The sequence below is a fragment of the Prinia subflava genome, chromosome 1, assembly GCF_021018805.1.
Source record: "Prinia subflava isolate CZ2003 ecotype Zambia chromosome 1, Cam_Psub_1.2, whole genome shotgun sequence".
NCBI classification, from domain to species: Eukaryota; Metazoa; Chordata; class Aves; order Passeriformes; family Cisticolidae; genus Prinia; species Prinia subflava.
In genome coordinates this window covers 153417704-153442433 of record NC_086247.1, presented here as the reverse complement: position 1 = coordinate 153442433, position 24730 = coordinate 153417704, and the positions used below count along the sequence as shown (strand labels likewise).

The 24730-nt window shown below is 66.4% G+C and overlaps 2 protein-coding genes, 1 long non-coding RNA gene and 1 other non-coding gene across 4 annotated transcripts; 3 read left to right on the top strand and 1 right to left on the bottom strand.

Annotated features, from left to right (window-relative positions):
* Window positions 1-391: 391 nt before the first annotated feature.
* Window positions 392-11383, bottom strand: CCM2 (CCM2 scaffold protein). The gene is made up of 10 exons (XM_063418192.1): window positions 11122-11383; window positions 6804-6977; window positions 6434-6517; window positions 5974-6157; window positions 5392-5528; window positions 4553-4688; window positions 3705-3762; window positions 2851-2980; window positions 1973-2111; window positions 392-1166 (listed from the first exon to the last, which is right to left on the bottom strand). Exons 1-10 carry the CDS (start codon window positions 11149-11151, stop codon window positions 892-894), a joined length of 1347 nt encoding a protein of 448 aa, XP_063274262.1. The 5' UTR covers window positions 11152-11383; the 3' UTR covers window positions 392-891.
* Window positions 11384-11603: 220 nt separating this feature from the next.
* Window positions 11604-13040, top strand: LOC134563350 (uncharacterized). Its single transcript, XR_010083350.1, has 3 exons — window positions 11604-11707; window positions 12120-12333; window positions 12728-13040. It is a non-coding gene; the product is annotated as an uncharacterized LOC134563350 (long non-coding RNA).
* LOC134563405 (small nucleolar RNA SNORA9) lies at window positions 11899-12027 on the top strand. Its single transcript, XR_010083362.1, has one exon. It is a non-coding gene; the product is annotated as a small nucleolar RNA SNORA9 (small nucleolar RNA).
* Window positions 13041-13869: 829 nt separating the features above from the next.
* On the top strand, window positions 13870-24688 carry PTPN23 (protein tyrosine phosphatase non-receptor type 23). Its single transcript, XM_063418135.1, has 25 exons — window positions 13870-14032; window positions 14598-14672; window positions 15172-15299; window positions 15727-15803; window positions 15884-15933; window positions 16494-16625; window positions 16941-17021; window positions 17418-17549; window positions 17691-17738; window positions 17912-17968; window positions 18077-18135; window positions 18399-18478; window positions 18569-18683; window positions 18767-18832; window positions 18935-19080; window positions 19418-19726; window positions 20035-20189; window positions 20264-20415; window positions 20661-20840; window positions 20979-22989; window positions 23110-23291; window positions 23442-23546; window positions 23643-23781; window positions 23854-23967; window positions 24039-24688. Exons 1-25 carry the CDS (start codon window positions 13949-13951, stop codon window positions 24588-24590), a joined length of 5229 nt encoding a protein of 1742 aa, XP_063274205.1. The 5' UTR covers window positions 13870-13948; the 3' UTR covers window positions 24591-24688.
* Window positions 24689-24730: the final 42 nt, after the last annotated feature.

The window sequence follows — 24730 nt, the reverse complement described above, 5'->3', positions numbered from 1 at the left end:
CGGGGTCACCAGTAAGGGTGAGGGGGGACAGCCCAGTGTGGGCAGGGGTGAGCGGGGCAGGGCTGGCTGCAGAGGGGGTACGGGCACACGGGGATTTGGGGCCCCTGGAATGTGCTGGATCCCAAAGTGCTGAGTCAGTGTCTGGCTCCAGAGGGGGGAGGAGACAGAGCCCCCCCGTGTGGCTGTGGGGTAACTGGGGCCCTCCCAGGCCCATCTGGGGACCCTGCTCAGGCTGGGAGCTCCCAGGGGAGGGTTCTGGCTCAGCCCTGGGGGTCCTGCCACGCTCCTGCCCCCAGCAGGACCCCCGGGTGGGTGAGGAGGGGGGCAGTGAGTGTGGGGAATCCCAGACGTGGGGCAGCTGGAATGTTCAGGAATGCTCCAATACCATGGATGAGAAGGTGAAAAAATTCACATTGTGGTGAAACTTCATTGGAGGGGGCAGTTCTGGGGGAGCCGCTGTGCAAACTGTAAACTGGAGGGGGGCAGATCCAGCCCCTTGGGAACAGATCCCAACACTCAGGACACCCCTCAGGAGCAGGTCTGTCCCTCTGGGAGGAGATCTGTCCCCCAAGTCCCAGCTGGAGCCCTGGGACCCTGGAGCTGTTGCTGAGGCTGGGGCAGTGCAGATGTGCTGCTGGAGCCTCCAAGGGCAGCTCCACGTTCCAGGATCTCCACGAGGGCACAGGTCGGTGTTCTTGGCCCCTCCAAGGGCAGCTCTGTGTTCCGTGTCCCCTGAGGGCAGCTCCAGGGTCCCTCCAGGGGCAGCTCTGCATCCTGGGCTCCCCCCGAGGGCAGCTCCGTGTCCTGGGGTCCCTCCAGGGGCACCTCCCTGTCCCCGCGGGGGGCGGCCCCCGTGCCCCCGGGGTGACTCCGTGTCCCGGGGCGCTCCCCTCAGGACGAGTCGCGGTCCAGGCTGCAGCCCAGGGCCTCGATGTCGCTGCTGATGTGGGAGATCATGCGGTCCCACTCGTCCTCCTCCGAGGGCACGGACTGCTCGTCCGAGCTGCCGGCGGCGCCGGTGCCGTTGGCGGCGGCGGCGGCGCCCAGCGAGCGGCGGTAGCGGCCGAAGCTGTCGGTGATGATGCCGCGGCCGTCCTTGACGCCGATGGTCTCCAGGAAGTTCTCGAAGTGCTGGCTGTCCTTCTCGGGGATGAAGGGACGCAGGCCTGCGGCACGGCACGGACACGGTGAGTGCCCGGGCAGGGACCCCTGGGCATTCCTCATGTGCCCGCTGTCATTCCTGTGTCATTCCTGAGCGCTCCAGGGTCCCCTGTTCATTCACACCTGAGACCCACAGCCGCTCACTGAGGGCAGAATCTGGCTCAAATGGGATTTTCTGAGCTCCAAATGATCTAATTCCTCACCTGGCACCCTGCTTGGCTTTGCTGAGCTATTCCCAATGATTTGTCCCATCAGGGACATCTGTGCTGTCCCCCTGGTGTCCCCAGGGGCCCCACCTGAGACACGCTACTCCTGTCCTGTGGGGATTTTAAACTCCTGACTGCTTTTCCTTGGCTATCAGAGGGCAGGTGAGAGGCCCCAGGTGCACTCAGCTCCTGTCCTGGGAGGATTTTGTGTTCCTGACATGTTTTCCTAGGATGTTAGAGGCCAGGTTGTTTAGGTATCCCTGGTTTGGTGGAGGTTTCCTGGCCTGGAGATTCCCAGGTTGGAATTCAATTCCCTGGCTCTGGAGGAAGTTTCTAGTTTTGGGGGAGTCTCAGGTCTGGATGAGATTCCCAGGTCTGGATCAGGTTGCCTGGACCTGGAGGAAGTTCCCAGGTGCTTCACAGCCAGGCAGGAGCAGGGATCAGCTCCGAGGAGAGCCTGAAGCCGTGGGATGAGCTGGGCTGGATGGCCCAGCTGCCCTCAGGAATGAGGAATCTCCACGGGAGAGGTGGATTGGGATGTTCCTCCTGTGGTGGTGGCCCCCAAGGCCTCCCTGTGCCCCTCACCCCTCAGTGCCAGCACTCACCCAGGAGCAGGAACTTCCTGCTGTCCCCGTAGAGCTGCTTGAGGTTGATGCAGAACTCGTGGATGGAGGCGCCGTTGCGGTACTCGTGCAGCAGCATGGCGAACTGCTGGATCTCCTGCGAGGACAGCTTGGTGCGCAGCTGCGGGGACACCACGGCCGTGTCACCGCCCCGGGTCACCGCCCCGGGTCACCGCCCCGGGTCACCGCCCCGTGTCACCGCCCGCCGGGGACGGGCACGGGAAGGGCCAGGAGCCCAGGGGGGGTCACCAGGACTGTGACTGGTGGAGTCTCAGGGCATGAGGGGACTTGGATGCTGGGAAAGGGAAAACGGGAGGTGCTCCTGTGGGAGAAACAGAGACCCAGAGGAGGCCCCGGAGCTGCTGCAGGGCTGGAGCCCCTCTGCTCTGGAGCCAGGCTGGGAATGCTCACCAGGAGAGAAGGCTCCAGGGAGAGCTCAGAGCCCCTGCCAGGGCCTGAAGGAGCTGCTGGAGAGGGACTTGGGACTAGGGATGGAGGGACAGGGCACAGGGAATGGCTTCCCACTGGAAAAGTGGCAATTTAGATGGGATACCGGGAAGTTCTTAGCTGGGAGAGTAGTGAGGGACTGGACTGGATTTCCCAGAGCAGCTGTGGCTGCCCCTGGATCCCTGGCAGTGCCCAAGGCCAGGCTGGACAGGACCTGGAGCAGCCTGGGACAGTGGGAGGTGTCCCTGCCATGGCAGGGGGTGGGACTGGATCATCCTTTCACCCCTTCCCACCCAAAGCACCCCATGACATGAGCCCACCACCAGGCCCTCCAGGGCCAGCTTTGGGTGGAAGGATGAGCCCGAGCTGCTCCTCCACCCTGTCCCCCTGCCCGGGGCTGTTCCCAGTCCCACCGTCATCATGTAGTCCTGCAGCAGCTCGGTGGCCGTGGTGCTGAGCTCGCTCTCGCTGGCCGTGGTCGCGTGCGGGGACGGGCGCGGGGACGGGGACGTGTCCCCTGCCTCCAGCGTGTCTGCAAAGGAACTGCCCCCAGCGCCCTGAGCTCCCACAGCCCCTCAGGCGCCTGGGGAGGGGTGCTGGGAGTCTGGGGGGCTTGTGCGGGGCCAGGAGTCGGACCCTGATCCTTGGGGTGCCTCCCCAGCCACGATATTCCATGATTCTGGAAGCCCCCAGCTCCCGAGGGCAGCCCAGGGCCCCCAGGGAACCAAACACTGCTTTGGTGATGGTGGCAACAAAGCCCTGAGTGGGGAGTTATCCCTCTGGCTGCTTCTTCAGTGGGAGCACAGGGAAAAATCCCCACACTCTGTACTCTGGGCTTAAATGTGCAATTCTCAGTAAGGCTCCTAATTCCTCCCTGTTAAACATTCCTAGAGTACTCCTCTATGTTGGGCTATACCCAGAGCAACAGGGGTATATGGCCTTTCCCTCCCTATTAACCAACGGTTTGTGTGTTAGGATTTCATCCCACAAATGCTGTCTGTGTTTCTGGTGACCCAGGAGGGAAAACTCTCCTAAATAAGAAGCTCTTGGGGAAAACCTTTCTCCCAGCTCCAGCTGGTGCCTCCACACTGTGCTGACACAGGGACAGCAGGGGGATGTGACTGCCTGGAATGCTGAGGGCAGAACAATCCAGGCCGGGCAGGACTTGTGCCAAGCCCCGGGGCCCGGCTGGGCTCAGCGAGCTCCCCGTGTGCTGATGGCAGCAGCTCCGGGTTAATCCCGGCTCCAGGGGCCACGGATCACTCACAAAGTGCTGGCGTCCGCCTCGAAGGGCTCCTTCACGTCCGCTTTGGTGGAAGAGTCATCTGAGGGAAAGAACCGGGAGATGGAACGTGAGAGGCACAAACTCGGTGTCTTCCCAAGACACGGAGCGAGTGCTGACTTGGCTGGAAGGGAAGAGGCCAGGAACGAGCCTGGGTAAGAGCAAACGGCCTCAGGCTGTGCCAGGGGAGGTTTGGGTTGGGATTCCTGCAGGGGAAGGGCGGTCGGGCACTGGAACAGGGAGGGGTGCAGTCCCCATCCCTGCAGAGGTGGCATCTGGGGACATGGTCAGTGGTGGCCTAGGCAGGGCCAGGCGGGCTTGGGGGTTTCTGAGGCTTGTCCAAGCTCAGTCCCTGCTGCCCATGGCTGTGTGTGAGCATGGGGGGCAGGGGTGGCAGGGCACACGCACTGCTGTGCAGGGACAGGGACAGGGGTGGCAGTGCAGGGACAGGGACAGGGATGGCAGGGACAGGGACAGCAGGGCACACACCGCTGTGCAGGGACAGGGACAGGGATGGCAGGGACAGGGACAGCAGGGCACACACCGCTGTGCAGGGACAGGGACAGGGATGGCAGGGACAGGGACAGCAGGGCACACACCGCTGTGCAGGGACAGGGACAGGGATGGCAGGGACAGGGACAGCAGGGCACACACCGCTGTGCAGGGACAGGGACAGGGATGGCAGGGACAGGGACAGCAGGGCACACACCGCTGTGCAGGGACAGGGACAGGGATGGCAGGGACAGGGACAGCAGGGCACACACCGCTGTGCAGGGACAGGGGTGGCAGTACAGGGACAGGGATGACAGGGACAGGGACAGCAGGGCACACACCGCTGTGCAGGGACAGATGCCGTGTCGGTGTCGAGGCGCCGTCGAAGATGGCGCGGTCCAGGAAGTCGATGGTGGACTCGGTGTAGACGATCTGGAAGACCTGGCTGAGCAGGGAGCACAGCTCCTCGGCGCCCACCTGGGAACGAGCAGGGCTGTGGAGGCCCCACCGAGGGACAGCCCCTCTCCCTGTGGCTCTGGGGATGGGCGCTGGCACCCACGAGGACAGCAGGGTACAGAGCCCTCCCAGCATCCCGGCCTTTTCCACCTGGCAGCTCCAGCATCAACCAGGAGCCCCCCACGTTCTGTGCCGAGGCTCCTCCATGCAGCCCCCTGCCCTCCCTCTCCATCCCTTCTGGCTCATCCCAGGGGATGCAGGTGCCCCAGGGAATGTCCGAGCTGGGAATGGGGGGAGTGATACTCCACCCTCAGTGGAGATCAGAGAGGCTGAGACTGGAATCCCTGGATCCAGACACTGGATGAGACAAATTCCCAGGTCAGCACAGGGAAAACCCACTGATCAGCAAAACCCCACTGTGGGATTGTCCTCGTGGACTCTGTGCTGCTGCAGAAGGCTCTGGGTGACAGGAACCAAGGAAAATACTTCCTGGAGACCCTCTTGTGTCCCAGGCTTGGGACAGGGATCAGGATTCCTTCTCCAGCTGCTCCAGCAATGCCCAACCACACCTGGCACTCCTAAATCTGTGTCTCACGAGGTGTGAGGGCAGGGAAGGACCCGGACACACCACAGGATTTGGCCTCTGTGGAGTTTGTGGCTCCACCATCCCCACGATCCCAGCAATCCCAGGCTGGCGGGGTTCCTGGAGCAGTGCTGGCTGTACCTTGCTCTCCGTGGCCAGCACCACCAGGCAGCAGGAGTCCAGGGGCGCCCCCGCGCTCTCGGACAGCGAGCCCAACGTCAGCGCCTTGGAGCCCTCGGCACACAGGCTCTGGCTCGGAGAGATCCCGGGATCCTGAGCTGCGGGGAGAGGACAGGTGAGGGCAGGGCAGGGAGGGGATGGGAAGGAGTCCTGCAGGTGAGGAAGAGCCCTGACGCAGGAGATGGGGATGAAAAGCCTCCAGTTTGGAGCTGGTGTTGACTGTTGTCTGGCTGTTTTCACAGTTCAGATTTCCATCCTCTGAGACATTTATTCCTTTATTCCACAGCCTATCCATGGGGTTTGTCATCAGATAAATCCCTGGCTCAGCCCTCCCCAGCTCCCTGCTCCCAAACCATGCAGGTGTGACATTCCCAGAGCTGCAGGGACAGGGAAATGAGGTGTCAGGGAATCCTCATGGAACGCTTTGGGTTGGAGAGACCTTGAAGACCAACCAGCCCCAGCCCCTGCAATGGGCAGGGACATCTTCCATGTCCCAGGTGGCTCCAGTGCCACCTGGCCCTCAGGGGGACAATCCCAGCTCACCTGTCTTGAGCACCACCAGGTGTGCGGAGTCGTCGCGGATGTAGGACACGGAGGCGATGTCGTGGATGGGCACCCTGAGGATCAGGTCCTCCCCGTCCCGCCACACCAGCTTGATGTTGTAGGCAGAGAGGCTGATGACGGCGTCGTGCTCGGGCGTCAGCTGCCCCGGGAGCTGGTGGGCTCTCTGGAACACCAGCATTCCCACGGGTTTATGGAATGCTTGGGGCTGGAAGGAGCTTAAGGACACCTTCCACCATCCCAGGCTGCTCCCCATCCCACCTGGAACACCTCCAGGGATGGGGCCACAGCTTCTCTGGGAAATCCATTCCAGCCCCACCCCGCCCTGCCAGGGGTGCTCCCCCTTTGGGAACAGCAGGAGGGCGGCAGCAGCTGGCTGAGCACAGCCCTGAGGAGGCTCCCTGAGCCTGGATTTGGGAATCCCGGAGCACCGAGCGCTCACCTTGGCGTTGTCGATCAGGTGCAGGATCTCGGTGCGGCTGGAGGGGTTCAGGTACCCCGGGATGGACGTGAGCTGCCCTAAGTACTGGGAGAGAAGAGCCAAAGCATCACCACAGCACGGACACGACCCTGGACAAGGCAGATGGACTCACGGAGAGGAAACTGCACTACAGGGAAATCTGGGGATGGGTGAGAGGTGGGAATGTTCACCTGGAAAAAAGAACCTCCACAGGAAGCTCAGAGCCCCTTCCAGTGCCTAAGGGGCTTCAGGAGAGTTGGAGAGGAGCTCTGGACAAGGGGGAAGGGGCTCCCACTGGAATACTGCTGGGCTGTGAGGAAGGAGCTGCCCGTGGGCAGGCCCTGGTGGGTACCTTGACCTCCTTCTCGATGTAGTCGTGGAGCAGCAGGTCGGGCTCCACGCGGTCCGGGAGCGCCACCACCACCGTGTGCAGCGGCCGCCGCTCCGTCACCTTCTCCTGAGCCTTCTTATCCCGGCCCTTCTCCCCCTTCAGGAACACGCGCTTGAACGGGGACACGATGCCAGGCTGGGGACACAGCGGCAGCACCAGGGTCAGGGGAGAAGGGCTCTGGCAGCCCCTCCTGCTCGGCGACCCCCAACCCCAGCCTGCTGCTTTTGCCCCACAGACAACGCCAGGTTTGGAGCTGTAAATCCATGGCTTTCCAGAGAAAACCCTTTTCCTGGGATGCAACACAAGGGCTGAATGTTCCCACTGCCAAAATAGGACCATTTCTCCCCAAAGTCACCATGTTCAACCTTCCAGGTAGGAGAAATACAACTCTTATTCACAATAACATATTCCAGGGGAACGGCGCATCCAGAGGGATTCTCCATGGTTTTGTACCTCCCTGAGGATCTGCTGGGGCAACTCAACAAGGAATGCCAAAGAAACAGGCAGGAATGTTCTGAGGAGACCCCAAACAACGAGAAAATGACCCAGAAATGGATTTCCTTGGGAAAAGTGGGAAATTCCAAACCCTGAAGTGCCAGGTTTGCCAAACCACTGGAGCCAACACACAGGCTCCCAGCTGTCCTCTGACATTGGGAATGGCACATGGATCTCACCAAGCTCCATGCTGGACAAAAGACTGGGAACATCCCCAGACTGCTCCAGTTCCAGGCTTTGCAGGGCAAGTGGGTGTTTGGAGCAAACAGATGCATGGCTGGACCTAGGAACTCCTTGGACATGTGACTCCAGTGTCCCATTCCCTGGTGGCCTCTGCTTCCCGCCCCTGAGGACAACCACATCCTGGCTTTCCTGATCCTCATGGGCAAGGGACAGGGACGTGGGATCTGAAGAGGCAGTGAACACACTTCCAATGGTGAATTAATCAAATATCAACCAAGGAAAAGCTCCTGGGACAGCAGGAATTACCACCTCACAAGGACACTGGGGACAGCCCGGCCTGGAAAAACATCCCTTGGATCAGGGAGACAAAAACAAAGGGATCTTACAGGACAGAGAGGAGAGGAAACAGCTCCACAGTCCTGCCTCAGGGGCAGCAGCGTGGATTTTTGGGAAGCATCCAGGAGGACCCCATGATCCTCCATCAAGATATTCCATAATCCTGCCAAGGGCTGGGACTGCAGAGAGAAGGCAATCCTGGACACAGCAGTCCTGTTTTCCAGGAACAGAGATCTGGGACTCCCCAGCTTCGGGATGAAACATCCCAAATCTTGCCTGCCAAACCTGAGGATGCAGTTCCACAGGAATCTTCCAGGAAGCCAAAGCAGAGCAATGCAGGAATGTGCCACTGGGATTGAGGCTGTACCCACACCTCCCCTCCAGCAGCAGGACCCAGATCCAGCCCATCCCGAGGAACCCCCTCTCCCTCAGGGGCTGGGATGATCCCGTGCTCCCCCGGCTGTCCTGGGGAGGAACCGAGGCCTCCAAAGCCGAGGTGACGCAGCCTGGAACAGCTTCTGCTTTTGGGGCAGCCCCCAGCCCGGCACCCACCTCGTCCTCCATGGAATCCCGCCAGGACAGTGGGGCCGAGCCGCGCTGGGGGAGCCGGGGGGAGCCGAGGGGGCCGTGGGGGGTCAGGGAAGGCCCTCCCGGTTTTGGGGTGCCGGAATGGAGGCGCTGGGGCAGGAAGTGCTCGACAGTTTCCTCTGTGCCACGTGACAGACCCAGCTGGGGAGGAACCACGGCGGGCACGAGCCCCTGCCCTGCTCCCAGCCCCCTCCTGCACCCCGAAACCCCGGGAGCACCCCGGGCCCTGCAGCCTCTGCCATCCCCACAACCAGGAGGGAAACACCCCCATGCCCAGGGAGGCTGCGCCCGGGCTTCTCCCCCAAGCTCAGAGCTGTGTTGTTCCAACAGCCAGCTGGATCCCAGCTGCTGCTCCCAGAGGCTTTTCCAACCCCGATGATCCCACAGTCCACTGAGTCCATGGAAAGCTGTGGCTGCCCCTGGATCCCTGGCAGTGCCCAAGGCCAGCCTGGACAGGGCTGGGAGCACCTGGGACAGGGGAAGTTCCTCCACCACCCAATTCCCAATCTCCCAGCACATCCCACAGTGTGGACACTCCAAAATCTGCTTTATCCCAGAGAGCAGGGGGGCTCCAGCCCTGCAGCAGCTCCGGGGCCTCCTCTGGGTCTCTGCAGCAGCTCCAGGTCCTGCTGCTGCTGGATCCAGGGCTGGGGCAGCTCTGCAGGTAGGGAATCACCTCAGAGGGGCTGAATCCCCATTCCCTGCTGCCCACGCTGGGCTCAGCCTAGGGCACAGGGCTGGATATTCCAGATAACAAAGGAACTGCAAGAAGCATTTCCCCCAGAGATGCAACTCCAAGCTCAGCAACTCCAGTTTCAGGAGGGAATGGCTGAAGCAGCTGCTGGAAGAGGCAAACAGCAGCAGCCTTGGTCATCCAGGGCATCCTGAGCTGGGAATTTCATGCTAACAGCTGATTACACAGGGAATTCCCTCAGGGAAACCGTGCAAGCTTTGGATCCCTGGCAGCCACACGGACTGTGGGGTCCCAGCAGCAGGGAAAGCATTCCCAGAGAATTCACCTCCACCCACACCTCCTCCTCCTGGGAATGCCCACGCTGGGAGCATCCACCCCACCTGAGGCTGCAGCTGTGACACCACCACTGCACCCGGGCAGCTTCCCATGGAATTCCAGGACTCCCGATTGATCCATCCCACCTCACTAAACGTGTGGGAAATGGTGCTTTATCCCAGGAGAGCCCCACGTTCCCACTGGGATAGCCACAACATGAACATGAGCTCCTGGAAGGAACTCCAGGACTCCAGTTTAAACCAGTTCAGATTTTATCCACAGCTGGACTCGGCCTCACAGCCAGGCTGGGATTTTCCTCCTTATCCCACCCCAGCCTGTCCTGAACTCCCTCTGGATCAGCACTGATGGAACTCAGTCCCTTCATTTCAGCCCAGGATGCTGCTGGAATGATCCACAGCGTGGGAAGAGCAGGAGGGAGAGTTTTCCCTGCAGCTGGAACATCTGAGGAAGACAAAGATGGATCTTCCCACCTCCGCAGCCAAATTATCCAGGTTTAATGGTGATCCACAGACAGCAGCTCCAAGGGTTAATTAACCATGAAAAGGATGAGAAACTGGCTCCAGGATGGAGCTCCAGCTCAGGAGAGGCCACGGCCAAGCTGCTCCCAGGCCCCCAGCTGAGCCCTGCTCCAGAGGGACTCGGGGGGTTCCTGATCCCTCGGGATCAGGGCAGGAGCGGCCACAGTGGGAGCCAGCAGAGGAGGAGGTGGGAAATGTGGGAGCAGCCCTGGGAAAGGGCCAGGAGCAGGGATCAGAGGAAAATAATGGGATTATCCAGGTGGGATAAGAGGGGGACCAGCCCAGTGTGTCCCTGGGAAGGGAGGAGGGAACGATCCAGACTCTTCCCACTGCCAGGAACTCAAGTGGGGAGCCCCAGGGACCGGGTGAGGCACGATCCCCTGGAGCCTGGGAGCTGTCACCTCCCCAAAAGCAGGATCATCCTGTCTCCAGGAGAGAAACTCCTCCTGCAGCGTCCCCTGGGGTCACCCCACGGCAGCGTGGGGCCCTCACTCCCTGATCTGCCTGTCTGGGGAGCCTGCAGGGCAATCCCAAAAGCTCCCACTCGCTCTCACTCATTCAGAAAGGTTCTGCTCAGCGCCAGGCAGAGCTGCAGCAGGAGCCTGCTGCCACCCCCAGGATCCTGCCAGGCCAGGGACCCCCAAAACCCCCAGTTTCTCCCCAAATTACGGGATGAAGTCCATCCTGCAGCTCTGGCAGAGCCTCTCCAGAGGACACAGAAATGGGCTGAAAAGAGGGAAATCAGGGCACCACGGGCATACATTAACACGTATGAATTCAATTAATGTCCATCAGCAATAATTTAAATAAGTTAGTAAATTCGTCAGTTAGTCACTCCATAATTAATAACCCCATCAATCAATCACCTTCTCAAAGCCCTCATTCACAGCGGGAGGCTCTGGGCTGGGGGCTCTGGGGAGGCCCGCGGGCAGGGGATGAGGACAGACCCTCCGGGAAGGGGAAGCCGGGGGTACCTCCGGGAAGGGGCTCGGGAGCAGCCCCGGGAGGGGATCGGGCACGGCCGGGAGGGCTCCGGCCCGGGGAGGGGGCGGCCCCCGCCCGGGCTCAGCCACCCTCGGGGGCACAGCGCGACCCCCGGCTGCCGCTCTGCCCCGGGCCCCGCTCTCACCTTCTTGCCTTTCTTGCCCTCCTCCTCCATGGCTCCGGCGGCGGCCCGGGCCCCCCCCGGGGCATCCCGGCCCGGGTGAGCGGCGGGGCCTCAGCGCGCGGCAGCGGCGGCGGCGGCCATGGCCCGCCCGGTTCCCGCTCCAGCCCCGCCTCCCGATCCCACTCCCGATCCCGTTCGCGTTCCCAGCCCCGCTCCCGGTCCCGGCGCCGCCTCAGCGCCCGCGGCTCGGCCCCGCCGCCATCTTGGGCGGCGCCTTCCCGTGACGTCATCGGCCCGCCGCCGAGGGGAGACGAGCGCAGTGCGCCTGCGCCAGACGCACGGCACAGCAAGCCACGCCCACCACAAACCACGCCCCATCGGTGACGGCCTCTGGCCACGCCCATCACCCCCGAGACCTCGCCCACAGCCCCGCCTTCATTGAGATGTGTTTGTCACCATATTGGTGGCCACACCCACCGCCGCTGACCACGCCCCCTCCCTGGCCCCGCCCACCCGTGCGCTGCGCGCGCTGAACCCGCCTCCCCCGCATGTCTGTGACGTCATCAGGCTGTGCCCGTTCTTTCCGCCATGGCCGCGGCGGCAGCAGGTAAGGGGGGGATGGCGGCCCGGTGGCATCCGCCGCCATCCGCGGCCACCGCCGCTCTCCGCGGCCGGGGCCGCCACCGCGGGACCTCCGATGGCTCCCGGGGCCGCTCGGGTGCGGCGCGTTCCGGGCGGGGCTGCCGCGGGTGTCCGGGGTACCCCGGGGGACCGAGGCTCCCTCGGGAGCGGTTCCCGCCGCAGTCTCCAGCATGGGGGGGCCTCGTGTGGCCCCTGCCATTCCTGTAGCGCTGCCAGAACATCCCGGGGCCGTTTGAGGCCGCTCCCGGCGCTTCCCGGGGGCGGTCATAGAACCCCCGGACACGGCCGGGCTGGGGGGACCGGGGGCCTGCGGGAGCCCGAAAGGCCCGGGCAGGGCCCGGCGGGGCCGCTGGCATTTCTGCCCTTTCCCGTTCCAGGCGTCCTGCTCCGAGCTTCCAGAAGGCTTCAGGAAGCCACCAGGAAGAGGGAAATGGATTCAAGGGACCTGCCGCCGTAATTAGCCCAGTTCTGGTTAATTATGGCTACCAAGGCCTCGGCCCCTCATCTCGCAGGGCTGAATTTCGTGGGAATGCCGTGACCTGAGACATGGAGCTCCATGGCAGGGTTTATCTGCAGACACCTCCTGCCCAGGTGAGGGTCACCCCCAGCTCTGCCGCTGCTCCGTGGCTGCCCGGAGTGCCACGGGAGTGTCGGGGAGTTTGGCTCCTGGGGCCTGGGCACGTCCTGGTGTCACCGTGGGCTGCGGTGCCACGCCCTGGGCTGTCCCTGTGTCACCCGTGGCTCCAGCAGGGCGCTCCGGGGCAGCCCCGGGCCCGCCGTGAGGCTCCTCCCGCCGCAGGCTCCAGCGTGGGGGCGCCTGCCGTGGCTCCCCCCATTCCTGCAGCACTGCCAGAGCACCCGGGGCCGTTTGAGGCCGCGCCCGGCGCTTCCCGGGGGCGGTTATGGAACCCCCGGACACCCCCGGGAGCTGGGGAATGGGGACAGGGACAGCGGGGCCGGTGCCAATCCTGCCCTTCCCTTCCAGGCTCCCTCCGTGGTGATCCAGAGCAAATCAGTGATCCACCGGGCAGGAGAAAGTGGTTGCAACGCTGCTGTCACTGTAATTAACCCAGTTCTGGCTAATTAACGCTGCCAGCTCGAGGTGTGTGCTGGGTGTCCCTGCCGAGGCCTGCGCTCATCCCGCCCTTCCCGGGCCAGGGATTCTCCAGTGCCTGTGGATGGCAGGAGAAGCTGGAGCAGCGTGGCACAGTCCCTGTGGAACAGCGAGGAGGACACAGCAACACCACAATCAGGGAATTAAACATGAACCCATGGCTTTGCCGTGTTTTGATTCCAAAGCGTTTTTTCTTTCTGCTTCTGGCGAAAAGGGATAAAAATGGGGATTTGGTGGGAGGGGAAGGAGATGGTCCAGGTGCAGGAGCAGAGATTCCCCAGGGGAGCAGGGACCCGCCCCATGTCCCCAGGGTCACGTGGACATGCTGTCCCCGTGTCGCAGGCTCGGGTGGCCCCTGTGGCCCCGTGTCCCGGTGTCCTTGAGTGCCGTGTCCCCGGTGTCCCAGTGCCCGGGCGCAGTGCCCAGCTGGGGCGGGGACTCTGCTGTGCTCCTGCGGGGATCGTGGAAGCTGCTGAGGAGCTGCTGCTGCACCAGAACGCGTGAAATAGCTCCGTTCCTGGCTCAGACAATTAAATGAATGGATCAGTTATTTAATGGAGCAGATAATTGCGTTAATAGGTTAAATACATCGGAATATTGAGGGACAAAACTCCTATTACTGATTGATCCACGTTGTTAAAACAGCCGTGGGGAGACAGTGAGGCGTCCCTGGGGCCACCGAGGCATCCTGGAGCCCTGAATACCGAACCCGACACCGGGCGGGCCGCGGGAGGGGAGAAGGGCAATTACCGGGGTAATTAATGAGCAGCACGCGGATAGGGGAAGCCCTGAGGGGGCTGGGGCGGGGCGGGGCTTCTTCATGAAAGCAGCAGGCTCCACCAATCAGCGGGCGAGGCGTCCCCATGGCAACCGCTCTTGTCCCGCCCCTAAGTGGGCGTGGCCATGGGAATCACCCCTTTCACTGGGCGGGGCGTTGCCATGGGAACCGGCGCGAGGGGCGGGGCGTTGCCGTGGGAACGGGCCCGGAAGTGTCGCGCGGACTCGGTGTCCCGTGAGCCCCCGCGCGCGGTTCCGGCGGGCCGGGCCGTGCCGGGATCGGGATCGGGCCGGGCCGGGCCGGGCCGGGCCGGGATGGAGGCCGTGCCCCGCATGCCCATGATCTGGCTGGATCTCAAGGAGGCCGGGGAGTTCGCCTTCAACGCCGCCGTCAAGAAGGTGGGGCCGGGGAAGGGCCGGCGGGGCCTGGGAGGGGCGTGCGGGGTTCGGGGCCTGGGAGGGGCTGGGGAGGGCGGCGGGAGGGTCCGGGCGCCCCTGCGGTGCCCAGGGCAGGGGAACGCGGCCGTCGGGAGGGGGGGCTGGGGTTTGGATCTGGGCGGGGGCAGGGGGAGGACGGGACCCCCTCCCGGAGCCACCGAGGGCCGGGGCTGGCGGTGTCCCTGCCGCCCCCGCGGGGTTAATTAGTCACTTCATTAACGGCGGTAAACAAGCTCCACCCCTGCCCACCGTTCAGGGATGGGAGGGCTCGGGGGCTCCTCGGCGGTCCTGTGGCTCCCGCCGCGATTCTGGGGGGACACAGGCGGCCCTGGGGGTGTCCCCGACGTGTCGCGCCCGGGTGTGGGGCCCTTCTCTCTGCCCAAAACCGCAGCCATTCCCTGAGCCCGTTCGTGCCCGTGGGCGGGGATCGCCTCCTCGGAGCCCCCGCCCGGCCCGGTGTCCCCGCTCCCCTCCGGCTGCCCGGGGCGGGAGCGGCTCCGGGCCCTTCACCCTCCCCCTTCCCCAGTTCGTGCTGAAGAACTATGGCGAGAACCCCGAGAACTACAACGAGGAGCTGCGGAAGCTGGAGCTGCTCCGGCAGGTGAGGAGGGGCCCCACAGCCCCCGGGGGCTCCGGGAGGGCTCTGCTGAGCCCCGGGCCGGGCTGTGCCCCTCTCTCTGTCCTGTGTCCCACGGGGCAGCTTTGGGTGATCCCCTGATCCGGGATGAGCTGGGCGGGGGGAGCAGGGACAGCTCCTGCTGGTGGCCCCGGGTCCCCAAAGCCTGGGGGGCCCAGACAGCCCCAGCCCGGCACTGGGATTTCTCCTGGAGCAGGAGGGCAGGAATCCCTGGCGGGTGCTGCTACTGTTCCCTCCTGTCCCGGTGTGCCCGGGACACCCAAGGCACTGTGGCTCTCCCAGCCTGGGAGCTGTTCTGGGGGTGCAGGGCCTGCCTGTCCTACCCGCTCCCCCCGGGGCTCCTCGGCCTCTGGGAGAACAGAAAGGTTTCCCGGGAGTCCTGCCCCACCCCGAGCAGCCGGGGGGCGCTGGCCCCTGCCTGGAGCTGTCCCCAGAGCTGTCCCTCCCCTGCTCCCGTCCCCAGAGCGCCGTCAGCGTCCCCAGGGACTTCGAGGGCTGCAGCACCCTGCGCAAGTACCTGGGGCAGCTGCACTTCCTGCAGAGCCGCATCCCCATGGGCAGCGCGCAGGAGGCGGCTGTGCCCGTCACCTGGTGAGGGAGGGGATTGGGATGGGATTGGGGATGGGATTGGAGGGGATCTGGGATTGGGGATGGGATTGGGGGATCTGGGATTGGAGATGGGAATGGGATTGGGATGGGATCTGGGATTGGGGCTGGGATTGAGGGATCTGGGGTTGGGGATCTTGGGAAGGAGATCTTTGGGTGGGGGATCCAGGCTGGGGATCCTGGGATGGAGGATCTGGGATTGGGGGATCCGGACTGAGGGTCCTGGGATGGGGGGCTGGGATGGAGGATCTGGGATTGGGGATCCTGGACTGGAGGGCTGAGCTGGGCAGGATGTGGCCATGCCCATTCCCTGGGGAATGTGGTCCTGCCTAGGGGCGTCCCAGGGACCCCTGGGGAGCAGAGCTCCCCACAAGCTCTCCTCCTGCTCCCTGTCCTGTGCCCCCTCCCCCAGGACTGAGATCTTCTCAGGCAAGGCGGTGACGCACGAGGACATCAAGTACGAGCAGGCCTGTGTCCTCTACAACCTGGGTGAGCTCCTGCATTCCCGCAGCCCTGGGGCTCCGGGGTTTGGGGTGTCCCTGCCCCGCTGAGCCCCCCTGTCCCCACAGGAGCCCTGCATTCCATGCTGGGAGCCATGGACAAGCGAGTGTCCGAGGAGGTAACGGCCCCGCAGCCCTCAGTGCCAGCCCTGTCCCTCCTGGGGACAGGTGGCCCCTGGGCAGTGCCAGCTGGGTGTGACAGGGCAGGGACTGTCCCTGTGCTGGGCACTGGGAGGAGCCTGGGATCTGGGGACACGTGTGGGGTCCCCAGGGACAGGACACTGAGGGGCTGGAGCGTGTCTGGGGATGGGAGCAGAGCTGGGGGAGGGCTGGAGCACCAGGAGGGGCTGAGGGGACTCAGGAGGAACCTTGGGGACAGGAGGGGACAGCCGGGGAGGGGCGGGCTCTGCTCCCAGGAACAGGGACAGGAGGAGAGGGAAATGGGCTCAGGCTGGGCCAGGGGAGGCTCAGGGTGGATATTGGGAAAATTCCTTCCCCAAAAGGGCTCTCCAGCCCTGTCAGTGCCCAGGGCAGGGGTGGCGTCCCCATCCCTGGAGGGATTTAAAAGCCCTGTGGCTGTGGCACCTGGGGACACGGTGGTGGCCTTGGCAGTGCTGGGGGCTGGGTGGGCTCCGTGCTCTGGGAAGTCTTTTCCAAGCCCAACAATTCACCCCCTCAGGGCATGAAGGTTTCCTGCACCCACTTCCAGTGTGCTGCTGGTGCCTTCACCTACCTGCGGGACCACTTCCCGCATTCCTACAGCGTGGACATGAGCCACCAGATCCTCAGCCTCAACATCAACCTCATGCTGGTAGGGACGGGGCACTGGGACACCTGAGCATGTGTGGGGTTGGTGTCCCCTGTGCACCCAAGGACACAGGACCCCCGTGTCCCCTGGGGGGTTCCTGTGGGGTCTGGGCTCTCTCCCTGCCAGGGGAAGGAGGTTTGGGAGGCACTGGGGGATCAGGGAAGGCTCTGCCATTCCTGGGCTCTGCAGGCACCCTCAGGGCTGGTGTTCCCCTGCCACATCTGCCCCTTGGGAGAGGGGCTGCAGCCAGGGGGGCCTGCCAGGGCTCTGGGCTGTCCCAGGGCTGGGGTGGGAACGTTCCTGTCCTGTCCCCGGCAGGGCCAGGCACAGGAGTGTCTCCTGGAGAAGTCCATGCTGGACAACAGGAAGAGCTTCCTCGTGGCCCGGATCAGTGCCCAGGTGAGCTCCAGGAGCTGCCCCAGGATCAGGAGCTGGAGAGGGACCTTGGGCAAGGGCCGGAGGGACAGGACACAGGAGTGGCTTGCACTGCCAGAGGGCAGGGCTGGGTGGGAGATTGGGCAGGGATTGTTCCCTGGGAGGGTGGGGAGGGGCTGGGCTGGGATTCCCAGAGCAGCTGTGGCTGCCCCTGGATCCCCGGCAGTGCCCAAGGCCCGGCTGGGCAGGGCCTGGAGCAGCCTGGGCTGGTGACAGTCCCTGGCTGTGGTCCCAAACACGTCCCTGAGTTCCCCCTCCATCCCTCCGGTGCTCCAAGGCCCTGGGCTGGTGCTGGGGATTCCCCTGCCTGCTGTGGTTCCCTGGGATCTGCAATTCCAGGGTTCTCCCCGTCCCCCACAGGTGGTGGATTACTACAAGGAGGCCTGCCGGGCTCTGGAGAACTCGGAGACGGCCTCGCTGCTGGGCAAGATCCAGAAGGACTGGAAGAAGCTGGTGCAAATGAAAATCTATTATTTCGCTGCCGTGGCCCACGTGAGTGAGGGGAGCTGGGGCTGGGGGCCCTCCCTGTGCTCCTGCCAGCTCTGGAGCAGCCCTGGCCCATCCCTGGGGTTTTCCTCCCCCTCTCAAGGCTCTCCCTGGAGCTACAGAGCTCTGATCCCACTTCTCTTCCAGCTGCACATGGGGAAACAGGCCGAGGAGCAGCAGAAATTTGGGGAAAGGGTAGGTGGGGCCGTGTCATCCCATTTCATGCAACCTCTGGAGCATGGGAAGGGGCTTGGGTCCTGGGAGAGGTTGGGTAGCCACAGCCACGTGCTGTGTCCTGCCAGGGCCTGGTGTCCCTGTGCAGAGCCAGGGCCTGCCGTGGGTGCTGATCCAATTCCCGCTCTCTGCAGGTCATCTACTTCCAGAGCGCCCTGGACAAGCTCAACGAGGCCATCAAGCTGGCCAAGGTGTGTCCAGCTGTGCCCTGGGCGGCTGCAGGAGGGGCACTGGGAGGGGTTCAGGCCCAGCTGCCCCCAGGCCCCCCAGGACAGCAATTCCCACTCTCCATCCCACAGGGCCAGCCTGAGACCGTGCAGGAAGCTCTGAGGTTCACCATGGATGTCATCGGGGGGAAGTGAGTCTGTGGGGCGCCCCGGGTGCCTCCATCAGCTCCAGGGGTTGGGAATGTTGGTGGAGTTGGGAATGTTGGCGGACAGGGAGCCTGGGGAGCGTCCCCGGTGTCCTGACGTGCAGAGCCCAGCGCTGCCCCAGGCCCTGTGGAGGGATGGCTGCTGTGGGAATTGCTGGAGCAATCCCAGGAGACAAGGGGGGCTGAGCCCACTGGGAGCGAGATCAGGGAGCCAGGAATGCCAGCTGCCCCTTGTCTCCCATTCCCAGGTATAATTCAGCCAAGAAGGACAACGACTTCATCTACCACGAGGCCGTGCCCGCGCTGGACACTCTGCAGTCCGTCAAAGGTCAGGGGGCTGTGGGACCCTGGGGCAGGCTCTGCTGGGATTGAGCAGGAGCATCCCTGGGGAGCTCCCAGCCCGGGCTGTGCCCCTCAGGTGCCCCCTTGGTGAAGGCTCTGCCCGTCAACCCCACGGACCCCGCGGTCACGGGCCCGGACATCTTTGCCAAGCTGGTGCCCATGGCTGCCCACGAGGCGTCCTCGCTGTACAGGTGTGTGTGGGGTGGAGGTGGGGCTGGGGAGCCTCGTGGGCATTCCCTGCGCTCATGGAATGTTCTGCCCTGTCCCGTGCCAGCGAGGAAAAGGCCAAACTGCTGCGGGATGTGATGGCCAAGATCGAAGCCAAGAACGAAGTGCTCAAGTACGTGAGGGGCCCGGCCCTGCCGCCCCACGGGGGCCCGGAGCTCCCGGGCCTCTGCCAGGGGTGACACTGCCAGCCCTGAGGGCCCCTCTGTGTCCACAGCCAGTTCATGGACTCCATGCAGCTGGACCCCGACACCGTGGACAACCTGGACATGTACAACCACATCCCGCCCGTGCTGATGGAGAAATGCGCCGCGCTCAGCGTGCGCCCCGACACCGTGCGCAACCTCGTGCAGTCCATGCAGGGTGAGGGGCCTGGGCTGGGCCTGGGGGCCTGGGGGCTGCCACTGCCCCTCCCTGGGGCTGGGGGCCTGGGGTCTGGTGTCACTCCCTGCCCAAGGTGTTGGGAATGTTCTCACTGATAGCTGGTTCTGTACTGGCATAAATTCCTGAATCCCAAAGAGTTTTCCGGGTTGGATGGGAGGGGGGATGCCCTCCGGGTGCCCAGGAGCCCCCCTGAGTTGCTGTGTTGTGCCTCTGGCTGCCCACAGCCGGGTTCACTCCCGGAGCCGCCGTGCCCACGCCTGGCTCCAGGCCTGGAGCGGGCAGGAGTGGCCCCAGCAGCCCCCCCATGTCCCCCCAGTGCTCTCGGGGGTCTTCACCGACGTGGAGGCGTCGCTGAAGGAGATCCGGGCGCTGCTGGAGGAGGACGAGGCGCAGGAGCGGAAGCTGCAGGAGCTGCTGGGGAGGGCCCCGCCGGCGCCGGGGTCCCCCCCGGGGCTGGCCGAGGTGAGCAAGGAGTGCTCCAAGTACCTGGAGCTGCACGAGAAGGCGAGCTTCACCAACACCGAGCTGCACCGCGCCATGAACCTGCACCTGGGCAACCTGCGCCTGCTGGGCGGGCCCCTGGAGCAGGTCCGGGCCGCGCTGCCCACGCCCAGCCTCTCCGAAGGTGAGTCCTGGATGGGGGCTGGGGGAGGCAGGGCTGGCCCTTGTGTCCCCATGGGACTGGCAGTGCCCCCGGGCTGGGGGAGGCAGGGCTGCCCCTCTCTGTGTCCCCCTGGGGGTCCCCGTGTGTCACCTGGCACTGGCACTGTCAGCGGGGTGGGGGTCTGTCCCCCGGGGGAGGTGTGAAGGGGGTCCTGCTTGGGGACAAAGGGGACAGAGACTGTCCCAGCCAGGGCCTGGCCCTGGGATCCCCCCGTGGGTTCCCGGCGGTTCCCCGGGGTCCGCCCAGCCCCTGACCCTGCCCCACCCCAGAGGACAAACAGGTGCTGCAGAACCTGAAGCGGATCCTGGGCAAGGTGCAGGAGATGCGGGACCAGCGGCTGTCCCTGGAGCAGCAGCTGCGGGAGATGATCCAGAAGGACGACATCACCACCTCGCTGGTCACCACCGACCGCTCCGAGATGAAGGTGGGCTGGGGACGCCCTGTCCCACCCGGGACCGCGCTGTCCCGGGCCTCGCTGACCCTCCCGTGTCCCCACAGAAGCTCTTTGAGGAGCAGCTCAAGAAGTACGACCAGCTGAAGGTGTACCTGGAGCAGAACTTGGCTGCTCAGGAGAACGTGCTCAAGGCCCTGACTGATGCCAACGTCAAATACGCGGCCGTGCGCAAGGCCCTGGCCGAGGTGGAGCACAAGTGAGTGGGGAAGGAGGGTCCCGGTGCCTGGGGGGCTCTCAGTGCCCAGGAACAGCCCTCGCCCCCCTGGGACAGCTGTGGGGCCACCACCAGCTTCTCCCGCCCCACTGCTGGGGTGTGGTGGCTTTGTCCTGCCCGTGTGCCCATCCCAGTGGGAACTGCAGGGTCCCACGGGTGCCTGGATCTGGGTGCCCACCTTCACCCTGGCCCTGCCTCCCCCTGAGCCCTCTGTGCCCCTGGCCCAGGTGGAACACGACCGTGCAGACCCTGGTGGCCTCCTACGAGGCCTATGAGGACCTGATGAAGAAGTGCCAGGAGGGGAAGGATTTCTACACGGACCTGGAGGGGAAGGCGGCCAAGCTGCTGGAGCGGGCGCGGGCGGCGTGCCAGGCCAGCGAGGCGCAGCGGCAGCAGCTGCTGGAGAGGTGGGTGGGCACAGCCCGGGGGGCCGGCAAGGGCCTTGGGGAGCCGTGGGGGTGGGCTGGGGGCACAGGGAGGGCTCCTGGGGCAGTGGGGCAATGGGGGGCAGTGCCCAGGCCCACGCTGAGCCCGCTGCCCCCCAGGGAGCTGAAGAAGCAGCCGCCCCCCCGGCCCACGGCCCCCAAGCCCCCCCTGCAGAAGAAGCCACTGGACGAGGCCGGGGGCCCCGAGGTCGCCGAGCTGGGCCCGCTGGCGCTGTCGGAGCTGCCGGAGGAGCTGCGGAGCCTCCCCCCGGAGCTGCTGCCCGGGCCCCTGGGCCAGCTGCCCGCCCCGGCGCTGGCCGCGCTGGCCGGGGGCCTGCGGGCCCCCGAGCCCTACATGCTGCCGGGGGGGGTGGCCAGCGCCCCGCTGCCCCCCCTGGCCCCCGCGCCGCCCTTCCCGGGGCACTACCGCCTGCCCGCGCCTCCCGCCGGCCCCGGCCCCTTTCCCGCCGGCGGGGCGGTCCCGGGGCCGCTCCTGCAGCCCTCGGCCCCCGCCGGGCCCGCCCCCAGCTCCGCTGCCCCCCAGCTCTTCCCGGCCGCGCCGCTGATGCGCGCCCCGGCCCAGCCGGGCTTTGGGGGGGCCCCCCACGTGCTGCCCCCGCGCTCGTCCCCTCAGCACGGGCCCCTGCCCACCCCCGCCTACGGCCTGGGCCAGCCCGGGGCGGCCCCCGGCCCCCTCCGCCCGCTCGTGCCGGGGGCAGCACCCATGGGTGCCCAGCCGGGGCTGGGCGGCCACGAGCCCCCGGGCACACGCCCGGCCACCACCACGGTGGACAGCGTGCAGGCCCCCATCCCCAGCTGCTCCGTGCCCCCCCGGGGACCCCCGGGCCCCTTCCTGCCCCCCCAGCGCCCAGGAGCGCCCCCAGCTCCTTTCCCCTACGGCACGGGGGCGGTTCAGCCTTTCGGGGCCCCGGCTCAGGCGCCGTTCCCCCCGGCCCAGCCCCCGCCCGCCTTCGCCCCGCGCCCCCAGCAGTTCCCCCCGGGCCCCTTCCTGCCCCCGGGCCGAGCCCAGGCCGCTCTTCCCTTCCAGCAGCCCCCCCGAGCCCCCCTGGCCGCCCCGGCCCAGTTCCCCCAGCAGCCCTTCACCGCTCCCGGGGCGCCGCTGCCCCCGCCGGCCCCGGGGCAGGCCCCGCTGCCCCGCCAGCTCTACCAGCTCCCGGGGCAGGAGCAGCTGCCCCCCACGGGCCTCGCCCCACACCCGGGGGCAGTGCCCTTCCCCAGGACCCCTGCCCAGAGCGGCCCCCCGGCCCTGGGGGGGCTCCAGCCGGTGCCCCCCGCGTCCCCCGCCCTGCCCTTCTGCCCCAGCCCGGCCCCCCCCAGCGCTCAGCTGCCCCCCGGGACCATGGCCCTGGGCCCCCCCGCGCCCGCCCCGCCCAGCCAGGCGCCTTCCCCCGGGCCCCTCCCGGGCGCCGTGGTGGTCCAGGGCCCGCTGGTGCCGTCCCCGGCGCCGTCGCCGTCCCCGGCGCTGCCCGTTCAGCCCGCGGCGCCGCGGCCGCCTCCTGCGCTGCCCCCGCCGGGCGCCGGGGACGCGCCGTTCCCGCGGCACAGCCCCTGCCCCGCCGACCTGCTGTCGTCCAGCCCCGAGAGCCAGCCCGGCGGCTCGGCCGCGCCCGGGGGGCTGCTGCAGCCCACCAAGGCGGGGGCGCAGGAGGGGCAGCGGCCCCGCGCCGTGCAGCTCATCGAGGCCGACCCGTACGCGGAGCCCGAGCGCGTCCGACGGCTGCTGGCGGAGCTGGAGCGGTTCCGTGGCCTGGCCGAGCGGCTGGAGCGGCCCGCGCCCGGCGGCGGCTCCGAGCTGGACGCGCTCTGGAAGGAGCTGCAGGAGGCGCAGGAGCGCGACGCGCGGCAGCGCTCCATCGCCATCGCCCGCTGCTACTCCATGAAGAACCGGCACCAGGACATCATGCCCTACGACCGCAACCGCGTCGTGCTGCGCTCGGGCAAGGACGACTACATCAACGCCAGCCGCGTGGAGGACCTGTCCCCGTACTGCCCCGCCCTCATCGCCACGCAGGCCCCGCTGCTCGGCACCGCCGCCGACTTCTGGCTCATGATCTACGAGCAGAAGGTGTCCGTGGTGGTCATGCTGGTGTCCGAGCAGGAGCTGGACAAGGTGCGTCCCGTCCCGGGCGCGGGGCCAGCGGGGCGGGGGCCCGGGGCCCGTGGGCGGTGTCGCCAGCCCCCGCGGGCCCCTCGGCTCCCGGGAGGCTGCGCTAACTCCCGTCCCCTGCAGAAGGTGCTGCGGTACTTCCCGTCGGAGCGGGGCCAGCCGCTGGCCCAGGGCCCGCTGACCGTGGTGCTCACCAGCCTGCGGGTGACCCCCACGCACGTGGAGCGGATGCTGACGCTGCAGTACCGCGACCAGAGCCTCAAGCGCACCGTGGCCCACCTGCAGTTCACCTCCTGGCCTGAGCTGTACGCGGGGGACGGGGGGCTGGGAGGCCCCTGATCTGCGGGGGCAGTTCTGACAGCTCCGCGGTCAGGGAGGGCGTTTGGGCAGCCCCGACCCTCCAGGGGGGCTGAGCGTGCAGAGCCCCACAGCGAGTGCGTGTCCCCCACCCCCAGGGGCCTGCCCGACAGCAAGGGGAGCCTCCTGCGCTTCATCCAGGAGGTGCACGGCCATTACCTGCACCAGCGCCCGCTGCACACCCCCGTCGTGGTGCACTGCAGGTGAGCGGGGCCGGGGGGCTCATGGGGGGCTCCCGGGGCCGGGAGAGGGGCTCCCCCGTCCCTGGGGGCTGTCACGGCCCGGGGGTCTCTCCGCAGCTCCGGCGTGGGGCGCACCGGCGCCTTCTGCCTGCTGTACGCGGCCGTGCAGGAGGTGGAGGCCGGGAACGGCATCCCGGACCTGGCGCAGCTGGTGAGGCGGATGCGGCAGCAGCGCAAGCACATGCTGCAGGAGAAGGTACCGCGGGGGGCTGCAGCCCGGGGCGCTGGGGCTGCACCCCCGGGCCTCACCGTGTGCCCTCCCCTGCAGCTGCACCTCAAGTTCTGCTTCGAGGCCGTCCTGCTTCACGCCGAGCAGGTGCTGCTGCGCCACGGCGTGGGCGGCCCCGCGCTGGCCAAGCCCCCCAGCAGCACCTCCCCCAAGGTGGGTGTCGGGGTGTGGGGGCTGTCGGGGAGCTCTGCCGCCCCCAGGCTCACGGGGCCGCTCTCCCCCAGCTGTACTTCCAGCAGGACCCGCAGGACCTGGTGCTGGGGGGGGACGTGCCCATCAGCTCCATCCAGGCCACCATCGCCAAGCTCAGCATCAAGCCGGGGGGGCCCAGCGCCGAGCCGGGGGAGGGCTGGGGGGTGGAGCCCGTCCCGGAGCCCGCCCCGGAGCCCGCCCCGGAGCCCGCGGAGCCCGAGGCGCCGCCGGTGATTCCTGACGGCGTCGTGGACGGCGTTGGTGCCCCCGAGCCCGAGCCCCCCGTCCCCGAGGCCTCGGGTGACACCGAGAGCAGCAACCACGTGGGGGGGGAGAGCCCCGAGGGGCCGGGGGAGGCGCCGGAGCCCCCCGCGGCGCCCCCCGCCTCCTCCTCCTCCTCGCTGGAGCTCCTGGCCTCGCTGACGCCCGAGGCCTTCAGCCTGGACGCGTCGCTCAAGGGCAAGCAGCGCATGAACAAGCAGAACTTCCTGCAGGCGCAGCCGGGCGAGGGGCTCCGCGGGCCCCGGCCCAGCGACGACCCCCTCAGCATGCTCGACCCCCTCTGGACCCTCAACAAGGCGTGAGGGGGGCGGGGGCCGCCCGGCCCCCAGCCCCACGTTGACTCCAGGTAGAACTGACTTTTTCAGCTCTTTGCTACTAAAATAAAGCGAGTTTATCTGCAGGCCGAGCCGTGGTGCTGTCGGAGGGAGGGTCAGGGCCGGGC